Source organism: Oncorhynchus mykiss, chromosome 25 (assembly GCF_013265735.2).
Source record: "Oncorhynchus mykiss isolate Arlee chromosome 25, USDA_OmykA_1.1, whole genome shotgun sequence".
NCBI classification, from domain to species: Eukaryota; Metazoa; Chordata; class Actinopteri; order Salmoniformes; family Salmonidae; genus Oncorhynchus; species Oncorhynchus mykiss.
In genome coordinates this window covers 28,585,387-28,602,265 of record NC_048589.1, presented here as the reverse complement: position 1 = coordinate 28,602,265, position 16,879 = coordinate 28,585,387, and the positions used below count along the sequence as shown (strand labels likewise).

At 40.5% G+C, this 16,879-nt stretch overlaps 1 protein-coding gene across 1 annotated transcript in view; it reads right to left on the bottom strand.

The window, feature by feature from the left end:
• Positions 1 to 402: 402 nt before the first annotated feature.
• The window catches only part of LOC110505743 (leucine-rich repeat and fibronectin type-III domain-containing protein 5-like), a 53,316-nt gene continuing 36,839 nt past the window's right edge, over positions 403 to 16,879 (bottom strand). Inside the window, exons 2-3 of the mRNA XM_021585156.2 lie at positions 5,442 to 6,849; positions 403 to 2,190 (exon numbers count right to left, since the gene is read on the bottom strand). Of these exons, the coding sequence (XP_021440831.1) occupies positions 1,206 to 2,190; positions 5,442 to 6,829 (2,373 nt within the window). The 5' untranslated portion in view covers positions 6,830 to 6,849 and the 3' untranslated portion in view covers positions 403 to 1,205. The remainder of the gene's footprint in view (positions 2,191 to 5,441; positions 6,850 to 16,879) is intronic.

Sequence of the window (16,879 nt, the reverse complement as noted above, 5' to 3'; positions counted from 1 at the left end):
CTGTGAGCTGGTGTGGCCTACCACTTTGTGGTTGAGCCGTTGTTGCTCCTACACATTTCCACTTCACAATAACAGCACTTACAGTTGACCGGGGCACTCTAGCAGAGCAGAAAATTGACAAACGGACTTGTTCGAAAGGTGGCATCTTATGACGGTGCCAGGTTGAAAGTCACTGAGCTCTTTAGTAAGGCTATTCTACTGCCATTGTTTGTCTATGGAGATTGCATGGCTGTGTGCTCGATTTTATACACCTGTCAGCAACGGGTGTGGCTGAAATAGTCAAATCAGGTCATTTGAAGGGGTGTACACATACTTTTGTATATATAGTGTATGGTAGGGCTAGCCTGAGAATATGCCTGTCTGTGATGAAGAGATTACCAACACAAGACCATTGAAATATACTTATTTCATATTTTTTATTTTACACAACATAACAACACAGCAGATGTTGTTTCTATGTACAGTTTTTTTTTGTGCCTTTAAACAAAGGCAATATCAATGTCATTGAAAAGAAAGCTTGAATTTGTCTTGAAAAAATATCAATTTAATAAGAGGCCAAGTAACAAGTCTTTGATAGTTTTTTTGTATTGTCTCTATATGCAGGAAATGTTATTTCCTTGTAATAGAAAGGCTTTTTGTGAAATCGTTCTTGTTCCTCTCGATCCCACATCCTGTGTCAGGGACAGCTGAATTCCTGTTGGTGCTCCTGGCAAAAGGACAACTGTTATGCAAAGGTAAGGCACCAATGCGTTTCTCTTGCCACGACTTTAACAGTGGGACTATGTAATGTATAAGTGGACAGGTATGTTGGTTTTCTTTTTCTCAATGTTTTCCTTTTTCGTTTCTTTGTTGTATGGGTATGAAAACACTGCTGAGCTCTGGGCTCCGAGCCCTCCTGGAGATTTTCTCCATCGGAGGAAAGCAGGGATGCAATTCTGATTCCTACAAGGCAAGCATCCATTTTATTGTTGGTCTTTGAAAATAAAAGTAAACTGAAACCCGAGGAGAAAAAAAAGAAAATGGTTCAAAAACAGATTTCCCAACTCTCACACACACACACACACACACACACACACACACACACACACACACACACACACACACACACACACACACACACACACACACACACACACACACACACACACACACACACACACACACACACACACACACACACACACACACACAGACAGACAGAACAGTCACACAGTGCTTTCTAGAATCCACTCTGAACTGGAAAAGGTGGCCTTTACACTGTCTATATCTTCCTGTTGAAGTACAATCCCGTTCATGGACATACTCCGCTTAGACCACATATTCCCAAATTGTGTTGTCCCAACATAGCAGTGGTGCTTGGACGAGTCCTCGTTTAGAGAGTACCTACGTTTGGCCCTCACCCCTTCCACCGGTAAGGTCAGGTACTTGGAGGAGGGTCTGGGGTGTGCACGTCTCAATATGGGGGTGTCCTTGACACTCGAAAAGGGTAGGGGGGAGTGGAATACTGGGGCGCACGGCTGCTCCAGAGCCGTGGAGTTGTTGCGGTTGGTATTCTGGGTCTCCGCGTTGGGGAGGGCCTCTATATTGGGCTCAGGGGTGGCAGCAGCAGCGTAGGGCTTTGGTGCAGGCTTGCGCTTTGGCTTCAGAGACCCTGAGGATCCAGGTGTGTTCCAGCTTTGGGTCACCTGGGACGTAGCAGTAGAGCAGTCTGGGAGAGAGGTCTCGGATGAGTGCGTTAGCGTGTCTGACACGTGGCCAACAGCCTTTAGACATCCTCCACCCCCTCCGTCTGACCCTCCCATGGCCTGCTTGGACACAGAGGGTGTGACAGTGCACCCCTGAGACTGCGCCCCGTTGGTCTGTGAGTGGACGTTGGTGACAAGGGTGCCTTTGCCCGAGTTAGTGGTGTTGCAGACCTTGTAGCGAATCATGAGGATGATGATGAAGACGAGGACAGAGGCCACGATGATGCCACCGATGATGATGATCATGGTGCCTCCCAGGAACTGGGACTGCATGAAGTGACAGCGCAGGTACTCAGACTCTGTGGTGAACTGGACGCAGCCCACCACGCGGGTGGCGGTGAGGGAGGTGATACCGTCGTCGTAGATGGCCAGAACACACAGGTCGTACGACGTCCCAGCAGCCAGGTTGTTGACTAGGAAGTTTTTGCTTGTGGGGGGAATCATTCTGAGAGGAGAGAAGGACAAAGGAAAGATATGTCAATGTGGATTTAAATGAAATGTGCTATAAAGACAATTCATGTCATTAATGCATACTCTTTTCTTACCAATTGTTAAAATGTACTTCTGTTTCTGGCAAGCAATTTCCTATAGTCTTAAAACAATGTTAGTTGCTGCATTTTATAAATATTGTTATATAATATCTCATTATCCCAAAACTACAAGGCTAATAAAAATGAATATATTTTTGGAGAGCAATGAAACCTAAAATGTTCAAAGACAACATAAACAACCTCAAGATGTTACAGCATTGTGTGTGCAATATTCCTGTATAACATTAGACAGCATACATTGACTAGGTGAATGCTAATGTTATTTATATTCCTGAATATCGTTTGACCTCTAATGTTGTCTTTGCCATTGTGGTGTTTTTTTATTTGGAAGAAAGTGGCCAAGAAAGCAGCATTTATTGGTGGCTAGCTGTGTTATCATCTCTCTTATTAAAGTTGTCCTCACTATGTCTGCCTAGGACTGTTCACTCTAAGAACCAGCAAGGACTCATTTAATGAACAACGCTCCCAGGCCTGTCCATTGCTTCCCTCTTTTTTAACCATTTTCTGACAAATATTTGGAGAATTTAATGGTCTTAAATAACTGCCATAAAATTCTGAACAGTTATCACATTGATACATTCTAGAAATGGCTGACAAATGGAAAGACTAAGCCAGTCATGGTAATTTTCGAGTGAAGAGACATCCATTTTTACATTTACATTTGAGTCATTTAGCAGACGCTCTTATCCAGAGTGACTTACAGTAGCGAGTGTATACATATTCATCACTATACAAAAAGGAGTTACAACAACATTACTTGGCAGAGATTGTCATTGTCATTTAAAAATGCTTAGCTTTATCGATCTTTCAAACTGTGACAGTCACAGAATAACCAGTAAATACTGTATTTATTTTCCCTTTCTTTGTTGTTCATGATTTTGCGATGCTCAAAACCACATGGAACTGACTGCATTGCCAAAGAAATTCAATTCATTGAATCCTTTCATACAGAAAACGTAGCTTATGGCAGGCACGTAACGTGGCTCTCTACCAGTAGAGTACTGTACATTGTCAAGAAAATTACTGTGCAGCTATTAAAATGTAAAAAGATAAAAACAATAGCGCCCAAAAAGTAAACAACACTTCCACTGATTCATTTACTATTAACATTTGCTGAGCCTGAGGTTGTCAAACCAAGATAATGTAGGCTGACTTCACATGCAGGTTGACATCCTTGAAATCAACCAACAGTCATTGGGCAATGTGCACAGCACATCTCCATCTAGCCGTGTCATTGAAATCTACAGCCAATGGAAAGTTTTTCTTCTTTTAGTTCGAAAATATTTAAAATCACATGAGACACAGACGAGACATAATTTTAACAAAGTTGTTATGTTAGCCTGGGTGTGTTTATTGGACAATAACATGGAAATTGGGGCCATTTAATTTGAATGAAGCTGTTTATTTTATGCCTTAAGCACATATGAGCCAGGTATTACCTGCCCCACAGGACATTTTGCTGGCTAAAATGGCCCAAGTTAGAGTGCTTTAAAAGAGGCTCATTCTCCTGATTTGTGTGCACATAAAAGCTTGCTGTACAATTTCTTGATGCCCACATTTTTTAATCACCCCCCCATTGAGTAATAAATATGCTTGAAAGGAAAATGACTGTGTGCAGGTGAAACAACCAGAGGTGCAACTTTGGTTTTAGAAGTGGGGGGGACGTTATTTTTTATTTTTTTCATCCAGTAAGTTAAACACTCCAAATAGCCTACCGGACCGCTCGGAGGTGTCCGCATGGTCCTAAATCATACCGTTGCCTCATTTTGTATCACATTCCAATTATAAAACTAGGGGGGACAAAAAAGCAATTTCAGAATGTGGGGCGGACATGTCCTCCCCGTCTCCAGTGAAAGTTGTGCCCCTGGAAATAACTATAGAGAAAACTATAGTAAAACTGAAATGGCCTGTGCTTGTGGGATATATAGACATGAGACATGCTATTCAAAAGGTCAATGTAACCCAGAGACAATTGGTGATCCTTCATATACACACAAGAACACAAACTCAGTACTAGTGAGAGGGGAAATTAGATTTTGTAGTTGTGTGAAGCTTTAAATAAGTTATTTTTAAGACTATGTTAGTGGAAAATGAGTAACACTGTTCATTGCACAACCTGAAGATACGCTAATGTTAGAAACCCTTTAAAAAGAAGCCTGGTGTTCGCCACTCCCAACTCTCTGAGGATAGATGCTGCAGCCAGCCATTACACGCCCTATGCTCAAAAGATATAGGACTGGTTTCCATTCATGCCTCTACAGGCAAAGAGAGCAAAGGGATTGATCCTTCCCTATTAGATCAACATAAAACAGTGACAGATGTATTCGTTAATGAACCGCAGATGGTTTCTTCCTGCCCATTGGAGTTCTCCAACTACGTAAATCCATGTACTGCATGTGCCCATTGCAATTCCAGTTAGTTGTAGTTGTTGAGACTGAAATAGCCATTTTACTGAGGACCTCTTCGAAATTCAATAATATCCTATTCACATCACAGAGGAAACAGGCCGGTTATGTGCTGCTTCACGATGCAGAGTTCAGCTCATCTTAATCTATATGAAATCATGACTGAGAGACTGCTGTCTTTCTTTGATCCCTCTGCCACACAGCCCGCCTGCTCTGAGCCAATGTGGGGATGTGAGTTTTGCTTTGCAGGGGTTTTACTAATTCATTTTCAAGGATTACAAAGGATCTAAAACAGATGTAATAACAGTGGGATTTGGTTTTTGTAATTCCACTCTCATGTATTTTTTGAAAATATTTGTATGTTTACTCAATTCTGTTGTGCAAATACAATCGCTCACTGTACAACAGCCTAACATGAAATGTAATAGATTACAATCCCACAAATCTAGCATGAGCTACTAGCTAAACATCTTTAAATCTCAGATTGTGGCTACGGTATTTGCTAAGCAATTGAATATTGGTTGATTTTAAAGTTGTTGAAAGCCTATAAAAAAATAATTTTGGGTTTGCATGGTGTGTGAATGTGATTGAGAAAAAATATATATTATGCACAGATGAATCTCCATAAAAACATCTCTGAACCAATACTATAAGTGCACTTGATTGAAATTAAATCACCACGAATTTCATACACAAATCCGGTCAATAAAATCACCAAGAGGGGATTGAACGGAACCTACCTGTAAACGAGAGAGTCATCATAACTGCCATTGTACTGAATCTGGAACATCCGGATCCCAGGTATATTCCTCTGGAAGTTGAACTTGATCAGCGCAGTGGAGGATGTGGCCTCGGCGATGACCACCCGTTTATCTGTACTAGTTTTGGTGTCTCCAGTGTGGTTGCTGCCGTTGGCCCCAGCCCTGGTGGATGTGGAGATGTCCGAGGAGCCAGGGTCAGGCTCCTGGATGTTGTTGGTGCTGTTGGAGATGTGTGGGAGTTTGATAATCAGCAGCTCCACAGTCTGATGTGCCTCACCCGCCGGGTTGGACGAGATGCAGGTGAAGGATCCTGTGTCCTTCACTGTGCTGATCAGAATATCCAGGGTGCCGTTGGTGTACACAAGCGTTCGGGAGGAGTTTGCCACCAGCTTCCCCTCTGGGGAGATCCAGTGTATGGCAGGCTCAGGGTCCCCCCGGGCCTTGCACCTCAAGACCACCCTCTGGCCTTCCAGCACCCGCATCTCATGGGAGTGCCGGGTGATGAGAGGAGGTTCACACAGGAACTCCTCCTCAGGTATAGACCAGAAGTAGCGTCCGGAGAGATGCTGCGGTGAGGCGCATGTCTCCAGATCATCCTCTCGGCTCAGGCGCCTCAACCACAGCAGCTCACAGTTGCAGTGCAATGGGTTCCCACCAAAGCTCAGCGCGAACGAGGGAGAGTTCATGATCCCAGATGTGGCCAAAACCTGGGCCCGCTGGAACAGAGGATCAGGAGGGAGTTTCTGTAACTTATTAGAGGTCACGTCCAAGCGGTTGAGCTTTTGGAGAAGAGAGAAGGTCCCCTCAGGAATGTAGTCGATCATGTTGTGGTCAAGGCTGAGGGTGGCAAGGCTGGTCATCCTCTGGATAGCCTCCCAGGGGATGGACTCCAGGTTGTTGTAGGACAGGTCCAGCTCCTCCAGGGCCAGCAGGTCATTGAAGGCCCCCAGGTGGATCAACGTCAGCTGGTTGTTGTTGAGGATGAGGTGGTGCAGTTTGGACATGCCGCTGAAGGTGTCATTGGCTATCCGGGTTAGACGGTTGCTGTTCAGGTGCAAGGCGCGGAGGTTCTCCAGGTCAGCGAATGCATGCGGCGTGATGAAGCTAATGGTATTCCTGGACAGGGTAAGGTCCTGCAGCCTGGTCATGTTGGCAAAGTCTTTCCTTTTGATGCTGGTGACGAAGTTGTCGGCCAGCCGCAGCTCCACAGTGTGCCTGTCAATGTTCGGGGGGGCAAAGAGGAGCCCTTTTTTGGCACAGAGGGTTGCGAGGTTGGGAGATAGTATTTGACAGACACAGCGCTTCGGACAGATCTGGGCCTTCACTGCTATTCCGATAACCAACAGACAGACCAGCAGTTTTTCCATTGTAAGTCAGGTTCAAACACCTGCAACATAAGACAGAGAGAGGGAGAGAAAAATAGATAATTTATCATCTGAACTGGATCATTTCATTCATTTCATGACAGCCTGAGTCAAAGATGCTCTGATACTTAGTTATATTTCACCACAGTCTTGAACATCCATTTGTATAATGTGTCCATTTAGTAGGACAATACCCAGGGGTCAAAACTTGTTGAAATGACACCAGTATAAATAGAAATTGATTGAGGTCAGTACAAATAAAAATGGGTTGAAATGACATCAGTACAACTAGAAAGTGGTTGAAATGACATTAGTACATCTATAAACTGGTTGAAATGATGTCAGTACAACAAAAAAATTGGTTAAATAACGTCAGTACAACTATAAACTGGTTAAATAACGTCAGTACAACTATAAACTGGTTAAATAATGTCAGTACAACTATAAACTGGTTAAATAACGTCAGTACAACTATAAACTGGCTAAATAACGTCAGTACAACTATAAACTGGTTAAATAACGTCAGTACAACTATAAACTGGCTAACTAACGTCAGTACAACTATAAACTGGTTAAATAACGTCAGTACAACTATAAACTGGCTAAATAACGTCAGTACTACTATAAACTGGTTAAATAACGTCAGTACAACTATAAACTGGTTAAATAATGTCAGTACAACTATAAACTGGTTAAATAACGTCAGTACAACTATAAACTGGTTAAATAATGTCAGTACAACTATAAACTGGTTAAATAACGTCAGTACAACTATAAACTAGTTAAATAACGTCAGTACAACTATAAACTGGTTAAATAATGTCAGTACAACTATAAACTGGTTAAATAACGTCAGTACAACTATAAACTGGCTAAATAACGTCAGTACAACTATAAACTGGCTAAATAACGTCAGTACAACTATAAACTGGTTAAATAACGTCAGTACAACTATAAACTAGTTAAATAACGTCAGTACAACTATAAACTGGCTAAATAACGTCAGTACAACTATAAACTGGTTAAATAACGTCAGTACAACTATAAACTGGCTAAATAACGTCAGTACAACTATAAACTGGTTAAATAATGTCAGTACAACTATAAACTGGCTAAATAACGTCAGTACAACTATAAACTGGCTAAATAACGTCAGTACAACTATAAACTGGTTAAATAACGTCAGTACAACTATAAACTGGCAAAATAACGTCAGTACAACTATAAACTGGCTAAATAACGTCAGTACAACTATAAACTGGCTAAATAACGTCAGTACAACTATAAACTGGTTAAATAACGTCAGTACAACTATAAACTGGTAAAATAACGTCAGTACAACTATAAACTGGTTAAATAACGTCAGTACAACTATAAACTGGTTAAATAACGTCAGTACAACTATAAACTGGTTAAATAACGTCAGTACAACTATAAACTGGTTAAATAACGTCAGTACAACTATAAACTGGCTAAATAACGTCAGTACAACTATAAACTGGCTAAATAACGTCAGTACAACTATAAACTGGCAAAATAACGTCAGTACAACTATAAACTGGTTAAATAACGTCAGTACAACTATAAACTGGCTAAATAACGTCAGTACAACTATAAACTGGCTAAATAACGTCAGTACAACTATAAACTGGCTAAATAACGTCAGTACAACTATAAACTGGCTAAATAACGTCAGTACAACTATAAACTGGCAAAATAACGTCAGTACAACTATAAACTAGTTAAATAATGTCAGTACAACTATAAACTAGATAAATAACATCAGTACAACTATAAACTGGTTAAATAACGTCAGTACAACTATAAACTGGCTAAATAACGTCAGTACAACTATAAACTGGCTAAATAACGTCAGTACAACTATAAACTGGCTAAATAACGTCAGTACAACTATAAACTGGCTAAATAACGTCAGTACAACTATAAACTGGTTAAATAACGTCAGTACAACTATAAACTGGTTAAATAACGTCAGTACAACTATAAACTGGCTAAAAAACGTCAGTACAACTATAAACTGGCTAAATAACGTCAGTACAACTATAAACTGGCAAAATAACGTCAGTACAACTATAAACTGGTTAAATAACGTCAGTACAACTATAAACTGGCAAAATAACGTCAGTACAACTATAAACTGGCTAAATAACGTCAGTACAACTATAAACTGGTTAAATAACGTCAGTACAACTATAAACTGGCAAAATAACGTCAGTACAACTATAAACTGGTTAAATAACGTCAGTACAACTATAAACTGGTTAAATAACGTCAGTACAACTATAAACTGGCTAAATAACGTCAGTACAACTATAAACTGGTTAAATAACGTCAGTACAACTATAAACTGGCTATATAACGTCAGTACAACTATAAACTGGTTAAATAACGTCAGTACAACTATAAACTGGTTAAATAACGTCAGTACAACTATAAACTGGTTAAATAACGTCAGTACAACTATAAACTGGCAAAATAACGTCAGTACAACTATAAACTGGTTAAATAACGTCAGTACAACTATAAACTGGCTAAATAACGTCAGTACAACTATAAACTGGTTAAATAACGTCAGTACAACTATAAACTGGCTAAATAACGTCAGTACAACTATAAACTGGCTAAATAACATCAGTACAACTATAAACTGGCTAAATAACATCAGTACAACTATAAACTGGTTAAATAACGTCAGTACAACTATAAACTGGTTAAATAATGTCAGTACAACTATAAACTGGTTAAATAACGTCAGTACAACTATAAACTGGCTAAATAACGTCAGTACAACTATAAACTGGCTAAATAACGTCAGTACAACTATAAACTAGTTAAATAACGTCAGTACAACTATAAACTGGCTAAATAATGTCAGTACAACTATAAACTGGCTAAATAACGTCAGTACAACTATAAACTAGTTAAATAACGTCAGTACAACTATAAACTGGCTAAATAACGTCAGTACAACTATAAACTGGCTAAATATTCGAACAGAAAGAAGAAATGTGTGTTTACATGAATCACTAGCCTGTCCATGCACTATAGTTTCGAACAGAGCTGTTTACTTTTTAACACATCCCCTGCTGCTCTGCTCTCTACCCCCAGAGTGAGTAATGTTATCCCTGTGTTGGGGTCACTCACTCAGCATTAGAAGTGTGTGGGGGTGCCGAACAGAGGAGCTGTTTCATCTTGCTTAAGCCTGATCTGTGGACTGCAGCGGACACATCTAGCACATGACCTTGACATGCGGGAAGGTATCACCGCCGTAATTACACTGAGGAAAATATGGAATGACAAGATAAGTGTCTCGCTACACTCTCAGCCTGGCTGCCTGCCTGGCTACCTGGCTGGCTGCCTGCCTGGCAACCTGGCTGCCTGCCTGGCTACCTGGCTGGCTGCCTGGCTGGCTGCCTGCATGGCTGCCTGACTGCATGGCTGCCTGACTGCATGGCTGCCTGACTGCATGGCTGCCTGACTGGCTGCCTGGTTGTCTGCTTGACTGGCTGCCTGGTTGTCTGCTTGTCTGGCCGCCTGTCTTCCTAGCTACAAAGGAAGGATGATGGGCAAATTAAATAAAGTCAATGTGATGAGGTGTGAAAAATTCTGACAGGAGAATTTAATTTTGTGCCATAGAGTGAATGGGATCATGTCGACATAACGGTCTATCATCATAGTCAGCCAGACCATACTTGACACTGACACATGCCAAAACCACAGGCCTGTATGATGTATGAACATACCTCACATTTGGAAAAAGCCTCATTTAGCCTATAGGATGATCTGGCATGATACAGTATGTCATTTTTATGAAGGAGAAGAGGTACTCGTCACATGACAGGCTACTAAATGTAGGTAAAGAGCCAATATCTGCATCCAAAATAGCACTCTACTGTCCCTATTCCCTATATAGTGAAATACTTTTAACCAGGGTCCATAGTGCACTGTAAAGGAAATATGGTGCTATAGGGGACACAGTGAATCACATGACATGCATGTCCAGTGAACTTGCATGGCAGCCTGTGTGATTTTCTAATTTTCTAGTCTTGTCTCCAGAGCACACAGGAAGGTCATACCACCACAGGGTAATGAAAGCAACACTGCTGCCCACTCACAGAGCAGACAGCAGGATCATGTTCATTACCACACTGTAATTCTTTACCATCGATTTTCCTTTCCAGGCTATACATACTGTTGTTTGTGTGTGCATGAGGGACTAGAAAGAACGAGGATGAGGGAGGGAAGAGGAGGAGGAGAGAAATAGGAGATCATAATGGAGAGAGTGCACTCTCTCTCTCTCCCTCTCTCCCTCTCCCTCTGCAGTCTGTATTGCATATACAGATCTGCAGTGGAACATTAAATATTTGATTCATAGCTCGGTAGATCTGATTCACAAGTCTGGATAAGGGCTTCACAACAATATACAAGACATGATGCATCATGGTTAACACGTGATGCTTAAGGAAGTGAATTGCCATGGTCAGTGGTGTAAAGTACTTAAGTAAAAATACTTTAAAGTACTACTACTTAAGTAGTTTTTTGTAGTATCTGTACTTTACTTTAGAATTTATACTTTTGACTACTTTTACTTTACTACATTCCTAAAGAAAATTATGTAATTTTTGCGCCATACATTTTCCCTGACACCCAAAATAACTAGTTACCATTTGAATGCTTAGCAGCAAAGGAAAAAGTCCAATTCACATACTTATCAAGAAAATGTCCCTGGTCATCCCAGGCTGTCAAAAAAAAGGAAATTGTGCCATCTTGTTTGATAAATATAAGGAATTTGATGTGTAGAATGTACTTTTACTCAATTATGACAATTGAGTACTTTTTCCACCACTGTACTTAAGTACATTTCAAATCTGATACATTTAGACTTTTACTCAAGTCGTTTTTTACTGGGTTACTTTCACTTTTACTTGAGTCATTTTATATTAAGGTATCTTTACTTTTACTCAAGTATGACAATTTAATACTTATTTCACCTCTGGCCATGCTGGAATGCCAGGACAAACGGAATGTGCCGGTTAAGGTTTAGCTTGCCTTCATAATTCCATATACATGAACAAGAACCTACAATATCAATACAATATCATCTAAATCCTCTAGCTAAATCACAAGTCTAAGAAAGACAGAGAATATGTACAGTAGGGGAATGGCCCATCAATCAACACATTTTCTACATGCTTTGGATTGAAAACAAAGAATGTCACAACAACTATGCAAATATACCCATGCATATAAATTAGTAGCTGTTTTTACTGAGGCTAAAACCTCAATGCAATCTCTCAGTGACAGCCACGAGTGGTGGTTTAAAGATAGCATTTATACACAGAGAGACTGCAGAGAACCTTAAAAAAGCACTGTTTGATGATTCCCCATAAAATCAGATATGAGAATAGCAGTTAAAGTAGGCACTTTGAGACTAATGGCCTGACTCCCTGCAGAGATACATACACTCCTGTTTGCTCTGTAAGTCCCAAATAGCATAATTTTCCCTATTTAGGCACTACTTTTGACCAAGGCTTGTAGGGCTCCGGCCAAAAATAGTGCACAATATAAGGAACAGAGTTCCATTTAGGACACAGCCTCGTAACTGTGTCACTGGAAACCAACCAGGACTATTTTCAAACTGAGGAGACTGTGTGGCATATAGCCAGCGATACAGCCAGGAATGATTGCTAGTATAGCAGTTGTAATGAGGTAGTTGAGCTGAGCACACTATGACTCCCTGATCAACGTTGAGGAGTATGCCAAGATCATTCTTGGACACACAAACAGTATTGGTACATGTTCATGACATCTACTAGATACAGCGTCACATGATCTGTCACATGATCTCAGTATATATACACAACTGTTCTGAGTCTGCAACACCACTAAGCAAGGGTTACCACCAAGCAAGAGGCACCATGAAGACCAAGGAGCTCTCCAAACAGGTCAGGGACAAAGTTGTGGAGAAGTACAGATCAGGGTTGGGTTATAAAAAAACATCAGAAACTTTGAACTCCCACGAAGCACCATTAAATCCATTATTAAAACATGGAAAGAATATGGCACCACAACAAACCTGCCAAGAGAGGGCCGCCCACCAAAACTCACGGACCAGGCAAGGAGGACATTAATCAGAGAGGCAACAAAGATACCAAAGATAACACTGAAGGAGCTGCAAAGCTCCACTGCGTAGATTGGAGAATCTGTCCATGGGTCCACTTTAAGTAGTAAACTCCACAGAACTGGGCTTTACAGAAGACTGGCCAGTAAAAAAACATTTCTTTAATGAAGAAAATAAGAAAATATTTGGTGTTTGCCAAAAATAATGTGGGAGACTCCCCAAACACATGGAAGAAGGTACTCTGGTCAGATGAAACTAAATTTGAGCTTTTTGACCATCAAGGAAAAAGCTATGTCTGGCACAAACCCAACACCTCTCATCACCCCGAGAACACTATCCCCACAGTGAAGCATGGTGGTGGCAACATCATGCTGTGGGGATTTTTTTCATCAGCAGGGACTGGGACACTGGTCAGAATTGAAGGAATGCTGGATGGCGCTAAATAAAAGGATAATCATGGGGGAAACCTGTTTCTGTCTTCCAGATATTTGACTTTGAGGGGGTGAATAGTTATGCATGCTCAAGTTTTCAGTTTATTTGTCTATTTCTTGTTTGTTTCACAAAAAAAATATTTTGCATCTTCAAAGTGGTAGGAATGTTGTGTAAATCAAATAAGGCAACAAAATAGGTTGTAAGGCAACAAAATAGGAAAAATGCCAAGGGGGGTGAATACTTTCGCAAGGCACTGTATTGATGAGAGAGAGAGGGAGAGAGAGGGAGATATGAGAGAGAGGAGTATGACATTGTATGATTTGTCCTTGATGCAAGTGGAGGCAGGATTATTCAACGTAGATGGGTATTCTTTATGTTTGCAAGTCACATACTCAAATGCAATGCTCTGCTAGCAGGATGTTTGTTGTTTGTTTACATATAAGCAAATTATAGGGTGTTACAGAATCCTGAATAGGAAATGCTAGAGAATTGAAAACATAACATTATCGCCTTCCTTTCATGATGGAACATTATGTGTTTGTCCCGAATGTGCAATTAACCACAAGAGTGTCAATGCAATTACTGCATTATTATTACATTCAACCAAAGTTCAGAAAGTTCATGCTAATTTATAGTCTGAAAGGGTCCTTTATTTAACACAGATTGAGGCAGATTTGAAAGGCATGGTTTACCTACTTTCAATGACTTCCATCTCCTATTAAACTAGGGAAACATCTGAACAAAAGTAGTATTCAGAATGGTAAAGTCCCAATTTATTACACAGCCAGACAATAACCTTTCATAACTGTGTAAAATAAAAATGCTCTTCTGTTTTACAACATGCCTAACTTCAGCCTTCTAACTAAACTACAGTGTTCATATTAAGAGCATTCTACATTGCAAGAGCACAATAACAATGGCTTATGAAATTAACTCTAGCACAGCACAGCACTCAAAAGACAAGCAACAATGGCTAGTTACTAATAATCATATTCGCCTACACAGTCACACTCAATGTTAAGGACAAGGTGAAGTTGTGCAAGAGGTACCGTTCTGTTTCTGTATCCTGTTCATCAATAAAAAATGGCTGACTGACTGTGCAGTGGAGGGCAAACAAAACTTCAGGGGGAGCATTGGGGAAGCGATGTGTGGAAGACACTCCACCCGATGAATTATGCATATAGCCAAAAGATGAACACTCCTCTATAATTCACACTGATCAAATTTAACACACAACGCAAACATGAATATTTTAAGTCCTCTAAAAGGGGATGTTTCCATCACATTCAAAATCTGATCCTAAATGTTTAAGATATGTCAACACACGTGCAGGTGGTCTGGTGTACACAGAAAAGGGGGATGAGGAGAAGGATGAACGAGCCCTGTGGCTTGGCAGCTGGCCCTCAGGACAGTGAGAGCATTGACATGAATGTCAACTGGAATTAGGCTGGTATTGTGTCACGGTCCCTAAAATAACCATAGTCGAATCACATGAAGATGTTGATGTTTAACCTGGAATAACCCACATTGTTTTCATCACACGCCAATTGCTCAATACCTTTATTTTCAAAGTTTTATGGATATTTACCTCTAACCTCATAACCTTAAACCCCTAACCCCTTAACCACTAACTGTAAACCTTATCATAACCCCTAACCCCTAACTGTAAACCTTATCATAACCCCTAACCACTAACCCCTAACTGTAAACCTTATCATAACCCCTAACCACTAACTGTAAACCTTATCATAACCCCTAACCACTAACCCCTAACTGTAAACCTTATCATAACCCCTAACCACTAACTGTAAACCTTATCATAACCCCTAACCACTAACTGTAAACCTTATCATAACCCCTAACCCCTAACTGTAAACCTTATCATAACCCCGAACCACTAACCACTAACTGTAAACCTTATCATAACCCCTAACCACTAACCCCTAACTGTAAACCTTATCATAACCCCTAACCACTAACCACTAACTGTAAACCTTATCATAACCCCTAACCACTAACTGTAAACCTTATCATAACCCCTAACCCCTAACCCCTAACTGTAAACCTTATCATAACCCCTAACCACTAACTGTAAACCTTATCCTAACCCCTAACCCCTAACTGTAAACCTTATCATAACCACTAACCCCTAACCCCTAACTGTAAACCTTATCATAACCCCTAACCAATAACCCCTAACTGTAAACCTTATCATAACCCCTAACCCCTAACTGTAAACCTTAACATAACCCCTAACCACTAACTGTAAACCTTATCCTAACGCCTAACCCATAACCACTAACCTCTAACACCTAACCACTAACTGTAAACCTTATCATAACCCCTAACCACTAACTGTAAACCTTATCATAACCCTTAACCCATAACCACTAACCGCTAACTGTAAACCTTATCATAACCCCTAACCCCTAACTGTAAACCTTATCATAACCCCTAACCACTAACCACTAACTGTAAACCTTATCATAACCCCTAACCACTAACTGTAAACCTTATCATAACCCCTAACCACTAACTGTAAACCTTATCATAACCCCTAACCACTAACCACTAACTGTAAACCTTATCATAACCCCTAACCACTAACCACTAACTGTAAACCTTATTATAACCCCTAACCACTAAACCCTAACTGTAAACCTTATCATAACCCCTAACCCCTAACCACTAACTGTAAACCTTATCCTAACCCCTAACCCCTAACCCCTAACTGTAAACCTTATCCTAACCCCTAACCCCTAACTGTAAACCTTATCATAACCCCTAACCCCTAACTGTAAACCTTAACATAACCCCTAACCAGTAACTGTAAACCTTATCCTAACGCCTAACCCATAACCACTAACCTCTAACACCTAACCACTAACTGTAAACCTTATCATAAAACCTAACCACTAACAGTAAACCTTATCATAACCCCTAACCACTAACTGTAAACCTTATCATAACCCCTAACCCCTAACCCCTAACTGTAAACCTTATCATAACCCCGAACCACTAACCACTAACTGTAAACCTTATCATAACCCCTAACCACTAACCCCTAACTGTAAACCTTATCATAACCCTTAACAACTAACCACTAACTGTAAACCTTATCATAACCCCTAACAACTAACTGTAAACCAAATCATAACCCCTAACCCCTAACCCCTAACTGTAAACCTTATCATAACCCCTAACCACTAACTGTAAACCTTATCCTAACCCCTAACCCCTAACTGTAAACCTTATCATAACCCCTAACCCCTAACCCCTAACTGTAAACCTTATCATAACCCCTAACCCCTAACCCCTAACTGTAAACCTTATCATAACCCCTAACCCCTAACTGTAAACCTTAACATAACCCCTAACCACTAACTGTAAACCTTATCATAACGCCTAACCCATAACCACTAACCTCTAACACCTAACCACTAACTGTAAACCTTATCAAAACCCCTAACCACTAACTG